This window comes from Aptenodytes forsteri, unplaced genomic scaffold (assembly GCF_000699145.1).
Source record: "Aptenodytes forsteri isolate BGI_AS27 unplaced genomic scaffold, ASM69914v1 Scaffold336, whole genome shotgun sequence".
NCBI classification, from domain to species: Eukaryota; Metazoa; Chordata; class Aves; order Sphenisciformes; family Spheniscidae; genus Aptenodytes; species Aptenodytes forsteri.
In genome coordinates, this window is record NW_008794911.1 from 801,772 (window position 1) to 809,064 (window position 7,293).

General features: G+C 37.8%; 1 protein-coding gene across 19 annotated transcripts in view; it reads right to left on the reverse strand.

Annotated features, from left to right (window-relative positions):
- SVIL (supervillin) overlaps positions 1-7,293 on the reverse strand; it is a 114,527-nt gene that overhangs the window by 43,974 nt on the left and 63,260 nt on the right. For all 19 annotated transcript variants that reach the window (XM_009275175.2, XM_009275171.2, XM_009275165.2 and 16 more), the window contains 7 exons: positions 6,249-7,136; positions 5,746-5,916; positions 5,084-5,118; positions 3,889-3,950; positions 3,383-3,522; positions 2,527-2,622; positions 1,027-1,279 (listed from right to left, as the gene is read on the reverse strand). In XM_009275175.2, the coding sequence (XP_009273450.1) occupies positions 1,027-1,279; positions 2,527-2,622; positions 3,383-3,522; positions 3,889-3,950; positions 5,084-5,118; positions 5,746-5,916; positions 6,249-7,136 (1,645 nt within the window). The remainder of the gene's footprint in view (positions 1-1,026; positions 1,280-2,526; positions 2,623-3,382; positions 3,523-3,888; positions 3,951-5,083; positions 5,119-5,745; positions 5,917-6,248; positions 7,137-7,293) is intronic.

Consider the following 7,293-nt stretch of genomic DNA (forward strand, 5'->3'; position numbering starts at 1 on the left):
ATAAAATAAATATTTACTACTTCATGCCTAAGTAAAGTAGGCATAAAGTACAATTATATATCTGTACAGCTTTGCACCAATATGGTTGGAGAAATCCTGCCTTCTCACTATTCTATTATTACAATATGGAAAATGTATAATCATGAATGAAGCATATAGAAAGAGAAGGGTAGGAACTTTCTAACACAGATTGATCCAAATCCCTAGAAATACGACATGCATAGGAGTTGTGCTTCACTGTTAAAGTGATTTCTTTTAAAGCTGTAATACTAAGGGACTGATGTTTCTGCTATTGTGAGCATCAGCTCTGAAAGACCACTGCTGGGCCATCTTATGCTCAAACTTCACTAAAAAGGCATTCCTTTGCAGTTCCAATTATGTGAAGGATTCCAGAACAGGAAGCCCAATTCCACTGCACATATTAAATAATTTCATTTTGACCATGACTTTCTGAATTTCAAAAGTATTCTGCTTTTAAAGAAAAAAATAAAAATAAAAATCAATGCCCCCTCCCAGAGGAAATGACAGAATATGTCCCAACTAATAATGCAAATATATAGTGCTTTCAGGAAAGAGTCTGAAAGTTGCACATGAGAAAGCTCCAAAATTCCCTGAAAATACATCTAAAGCACGATGATACGTGTCACAGTTTTTATCTCTTTGGTCAGGAATTTACTTTTAGAAGATATGTAATATTCTATCGGAAAGGAATTTACTTTTAGAAGACACGTAATATTCTATTGGAAAAGACAGACACTGTGAAAGGTACAGCATGCACTAATCAGGAAGATGATGTACTCTTGAACTACTTACAAAAGAACAACACACCAATGAAGTTGATCATTTTAGAGGATGTTGTTCCTCAATGTCAGAAGACTGCTCCTGACAAGCTTTTTCCTGCGAATATGTCATGACCCCAGTGTGTAGTTCAGAGCAAAGAAAAGGCCAGCTGTTACGGCATCTTACACTGAAGCTGCTTTCTCCAATAAAAAGAAACAAATGAAAAAGAGTTAAGACTGAACTTACCTGCTCCACTTCTCCAAGAGTGACTGGCTGAGTCTGGTAACGAGCATTCATTCTCCTGTGCCTAATATCTCCTCGACTCCTTGTGGAGATGGCCCTGGATACTGGTTGAGACAGTTTGTTAAACAAAGCCATCTTTTCTGCCAAACTTAAGGTGGAAGAATCTGGTTCTTCAGACTGATCTTGCCCCATTGCCTCTTTGGCTGCTCTTATCTCCTCTTTAGCTAAAATTTTTTGGTGTGCTGATGCCTGCAAGCTGAAGAAACAGAACTGGAAATGAGTTTTGAAGAAGCCTTTATGAAGTTTTAAAATCTCAACCTGATAGAAGCAGAAGAACTGCACATGAAGCACAATAGCCAATGTAATATAGCAGCCTAAGTGGTTATGCAGTGGTTCAACATTGGCATGATGAATTCTAATTCAACAGCTGAAGATTTAAAAAAAGTTAAATTTTCATTCACAAATTCATTTGATTAGGACACAACAATTTTTTAAAAGGGGAACTCAAGATTGAAGAGAGACTTTTCAGACCAATCTCTTTATACAGAATACAGAGCTATGGAGAGACATTTAAGCTGCCTGCTGTAGAACAAACACAGGTCCTACAGTGCAATTTACGTAAAATTCAATTTTATTAGAAATAATTTGTGGAGCATATATGATAAAAACTTTTAGAAGATGGATTTAAACTCCAAGTTAGTGCTACTTTTAGGTTAGCATAAATTGTAATGCCTCTTACAAATTGAAGTGGAACAGAATTCAGACTGACTTTTGTTTTGAATTATCTGGGGTAACTCAACAACAAAGAATGTTTTTGAAATATACTCCATTAATTTTGAAGATTGACCAATGCTGAAGGCGGACACATTCATTCATAAAAGCTGTAACTGCATTTGTCTCTACAATAATGTATTTTATTCACCTCTAGCTAGATTTAGCCACATTTATGGAATTAGTAGTATTCTCTTTTTTTTTTTTTCTTCCTGTCATGGTCTCTGCTAAAATTGTCACATTCAGAACAGGCAAACAGTATTCTATGACTTTACCTATAGGTGGTGCAATTTCTTATCTTTCCTTTAATTTTGCATGCTAAAAAAAATATATGTAGAGACAGACAAAGAGGATATGTAGTGCTTGTGAAATCAAGCACCCACCTTTGGTATTTTTATCTCAAGATGACATTCCTGTATAAAAAAAAGTACAAGAGCAAAGAAGGTTCTGCTAGGTTTGCTCACATGCAAATTCATTTATCTCACAAAGAAGAAGAATATGCTTCTAGACCAGGTAAGTGTGGTTAGAAAGGTCCTGAAAACAGATGCTTGACAAAAAAAAAAGCTGCATTGTTCTATCATGCAAACATAAATGAAGTTGACGAATGTTTTAAATATTCTTGAAACGAGTATTGACTTGACACATTGAAAAGGCATTCAAGACTTTAAAGATGCATCTGCTATTGAGGAATCTTGTGCTCCATGTAACATGCATGTTTATCCCCCCCAGTACCTGATAGGTTGTACAGTGCTCTTAACTACAGTGGGACTAGGTACTCTTGTCACTACTGTGTGGGTATTCACAGAACGTGAAGCAGGGGTAGATTCACTTTAAAGAATTGCCAAGGAGGGAAAATTCACAGGGAGAGAGAAGAAAAAAGCATTAAGAAAAGCATTACATTGTGTTAACTACAGAAAAGACCAAAACCAAACCAAACCAGAAAAAAACAAACAGCAACGATTTTTAATTAACTGAGTTATCTGCTGCGACCTTTGCAAAATAACTTCAAATACTTTGACCGAACTAGAAACCTAGAGGAGCAAACAGGTTGTCTCTTGAGGTTACTCATTACCCACAACATAAGCTATCTTTTAGTAGATCATTAGGTGAATGTCCATTCACCTTTGTTTAATTTTCCCCAAAAATGACTTTCCTTTTTTCAGGAAAATTTCATGACGTGTGACCAGAGTGCAAGAAACGCATTTCCAAAAAGTACATTTCAGATTTCAGAGTGTAAAAGGTTTTCCCCAATATAAATACATTCCGTAAGAAATTGTGCAGATTTCCCTCAGCGCAAAGTATCTTTTTCATTTGAGTTACAAACCAATGCTATGATTAATCCCGTTTACCTAATCTATACCTTCATGAGCTTTCTGCCAAATTACAGTTCATAGAAGTTATGCTTTTCTAGTCTCTCTACTTCTAAAAAAGAATTTCAATATAGTTTCCCCTGTGGTTCTCAAGGAAGTTGGCCCTTAACAATAAGTGTTTTCCTTGCTACAAAGTTGTAAACACCACATATATGGAACTTATTCCCAGATTTAAAAGCAGGAACCAAAGTTAGAGCCAACATGTGTACAAGACTTACGTAGCTGCAATGACCACTTCCTCACTGGTAATTGGTTGTGTGTGCGATCTATCCTGCAAACGCCGCAGTCTTCTCTCTACTGCTGAACTTCTTGTAGGTGGTTTAGGAATATTTTTCATTTCAAATGATTTTTCCATTTCCTAAGAGGACACATGTCATAATTAAAACCATGGAAGAAAAGTCCTAAAACAGTACTTTCTTTTTAGCTCTCGCATGCAAAGTAATAAATTTCCCAAATGCCCATCTCTGAATTAGAAGCAGGATGTAATTGCACAGTAGGTGTCACGTATTTAAAACTAACTACACATCTCTCTAAATGATGTTCTTAAAGAAGGCTTTAGGGCAATAGGTCTACTGTGTAGGTAGGAGAGATGAAGTAAAAAAAAATTATGTAGCTTGGACTTGGTTAACTGCATTACACTTCATTCTAATGCACTTTGGGTTCTTCAGCATCTTGTATTTGAAATGTTTAATTCAGCCTTCTATTAAGAAAATGTAATACTTACTCTAAAAAGCAGCCTCTTTGCAGCTACGCTTAGTTTGGCTCGGTCATCCAATTTTTCTTCATCTACACAACGGAAAAAAAAAAGGAGGCTGAATGTAATGAATCAAGCTCATATTAAGTGCAAGGGTTTTTTTGACTAAATGATTTCTGAACTCCTCAAAAATTATGTTTTACTAAGACAAGAAGCACCACCAGCAAATAAGCTGGTTCTTACTCCCTTTTAACAAAAGATTTATCATGAACCAACTTGTGTAAACTTTATTTGTATTTACATGTATTGCATCAGAGGAAAATTCTGAACAGGATTTGAGAACAAAAGACTTTCTTCAGGACAGTTCATGGGCTTTCAAGTTATCCAAACAACCTTTTATGAATAATCAAACGTACTACATTAGTCTATGATAACACATGGACTAAGAAAATAATTAGACTGAAAGACTGTTTTAAGGGTCAGTATTCATCCTGCTGTACAGAACATCTATTTTCTACTAGCTGACCGTACAAGATGGTCTCTCCTGGAAGCTGGTCATTCTGATTACCACTTTGTGGCCCATTTTTCAGAGGCTCAACAGGTATCCTTAGGAGCTGAAATCAGCATCCTCCAGATCCAAGAGCCAGCATCTCAAAGCTGCAGAGAATATCAGCTTTCAAATAGCATAAGGCATTAAATCTAAATTTAGCTACTCATGAGATTACCTACTTAATTTGTGCCAGACTTGCCAAGAGTGACAAGAGGGAAAGAGAAGCAAGATGGCAGACTGAATTATATAATTTAATAACCAGCATCTTGCGACTTCCTCAGCTAGATGACGTTACCAATATCAGTTTCACACTCTAGTAAAGGCTTTTTTAGTTATTAGTCCTAGACCACTGATTAAAATATGTATTCTTTTTCTCCATCAACTAGCTTATTTATTGTCTAAATCAGAAAAAAAAAATGTTGAAAAGCATCAAGCCATTCTGCCCCCTTGCCTCCCATACAAAGTTTGGTATCCACAGACAGACTTTTGGAATTAAATGCACTTGAAATCAAGTCTGTAGTAGACATGGCCCAAGGAAAAGTGATACTTCAAACTTATTATAGGTAATGAAAGTTATTTTCAAGTGGACTTTGTTTGCATTATCGAATAGTTCTCCAGTTAAAACAGAACACATTTGCTCCCATTTCTTCCTTAGAAAATAGCATAGTAACGTACCTTCAGCAGTTGGTATTTCTGCACTCAAAACTGACCTAGTGAAAAATTATCAAACAGAAAGAAGTTAGCTGGAAATGAGACATCAAAAATTAAATTCAAACTCCATCTGAAGTAGCAGGACCTCAAAAGTCTTAAGAGTGGGAAAACTTTATCTATTTTTCAAGTTTCAACAGTTTCCACTTTGACATCCTTTAATAAAGCAGAAGGGCAAGCAATTGCAGCCAAACTTAAATACAGTAAAGGAAAATGATTTCCAGTTCATCTTGCATAAGATGAAAGTCTAAGATTTGCTGCCAGCTCTTTTAAATATGTAGCTTTGGTTGTTTACAAAAAAAGTAAATGATAAAGCAGAGTAGATGGAAAGGAAACTTTATATAAAAACAGACAAAAGCATTTATCATTAGACAGAACCAGACAGCTATAATGCTTTATGATGATTCATTGTTCACCATTTTATGTGGGGGGGATTTGCAACGAATTGGTTTTGTTGTCAGTGTTTTGGTTTTATATTTTATAAGAAGCTATAACAAACACTTGATTGTTTTTAAAGAGAAACAATAACCTTGCAAAACGTTTATGCTAATAAATGAACAAAGTCTTTTCACAAGCTTGTTCATGTCTACCTGCACCAGAATGCTACACAGAGCTACATACGTGCCTACCTATCTGTCTCCTTTCGTTCTGCTGACGTTATAGGTTGAGTTTTAAATCTCTCAGAAGTCTTTCTATTTTCACCAGGAGAAAAATAGCGCCTCGGCCTTCGTGGCCCTCTTTCACGGTCACCATTGGCCGACAAAGTGCTACCTGCCGTTGACATCTCAAACCGAGATTCACTTTTAAACCACATGATAGAAAGCGCATAGAAAAGAAAATAGAAGAGAGAAGTAAAGCATAGATGTAAGCATCTCAACAATTCACTAGAGATCACTCTGCATGCTCCTCCGGTAACATGCACAGACGTACACATTCCAGCTACCCCACATCACAACTTGCACTAGCAAGCAGAAGCACAAAAGCGGGATTCAAACGATCTCAGCCTCCAGTACACACTGGTGAGAGCTAAGCTGTGTGCTTTAACTGCCGATCACAACTGCTGTTGAGTGTGTGTAATTTTTGCCAAGGACGTGCAAGTTTCACACGAAAATATGTCTGAAATGTCACCTACAGTTCTGTTTTCTTGTTGGCATTAGCAGTCTCCAGAAAGACATTACGGAGCTGGGCAACAGAGACTTTTGTGTCAACCATGCCAATCTCACCGTTTGGTGCATTTGCTTCCATGCTCTCCTTACTTTTAAAAGCTTCTAGCTTAGGAGCCACAGCATAGTCAGACATTGAGCGAGTCAGGACTTTATGCTTTGCTGTCGACACTTTCCAAACAGGAGCTTTTGCCTTGGCAGGCTGCGATACAGACCCACTCTGTACATACATAACAGCTTCACTCCTTTCTATGTTCTCAGGGGTCTTAAACTGCTGCTCAGGAGCCTGCCTCTTATTGCACTCCAGCTCTCTCTGAACTTCTGAGTTAACTTTCAGCTTGCTTGCGAAAGAGGAACTCCCCACAGGGGTATCCACTTCTCCTCCTCCAAAGAGGCCTTCATGGTTCTTCCCTTGCTTGCGAATCTCAGATGGCAAAATTGGTCTTCTGCCTTTGGAAGCCTGTTCACCCTCCAAGGAATCTTCTTCAACAGGCTTTGCTCCATAACCAAGTGCCTCTTTCTTTTCACTCTCTGATGCAGTGGCTGCTGACGATTTTGTTAAGAGGCTAACATTGTCTGGTAGGAGGAGGCTGCCAACAGAGATGTTTGCTGGTTCTTCTGTTGCCATCAGCTGAGCTGTGTGAGCAATGCCAGCAGGCTGAATATAGCCATGTATTGGTTGGCGGACTGAACTGACGGGCCGATTTATAACCCTATCAAAGGCAGACGTTTCTGTCTGAAGAGGCATGTAGTGAGGTGGCACTGGATGGGATTTTCTCTGAGATACTGTGTCTGTGACAAGTTCAGGGCTTCCACGAGCACTTTCCTCTTTCACCAGTTTCTCTCTAACTTTTACTCTTTAAGAAAGAAAAAGGATTAAAGCTGTGAACAGCAATACCCATTCTGGGAAGGAACACAGACACCTGCTGTGGGTACAGACAGCAACATCGTATTAAAATAAAAAGCAATCGATACATAAAAGAAAGCAATCTTATGATGCAACCCCTTCCTCCC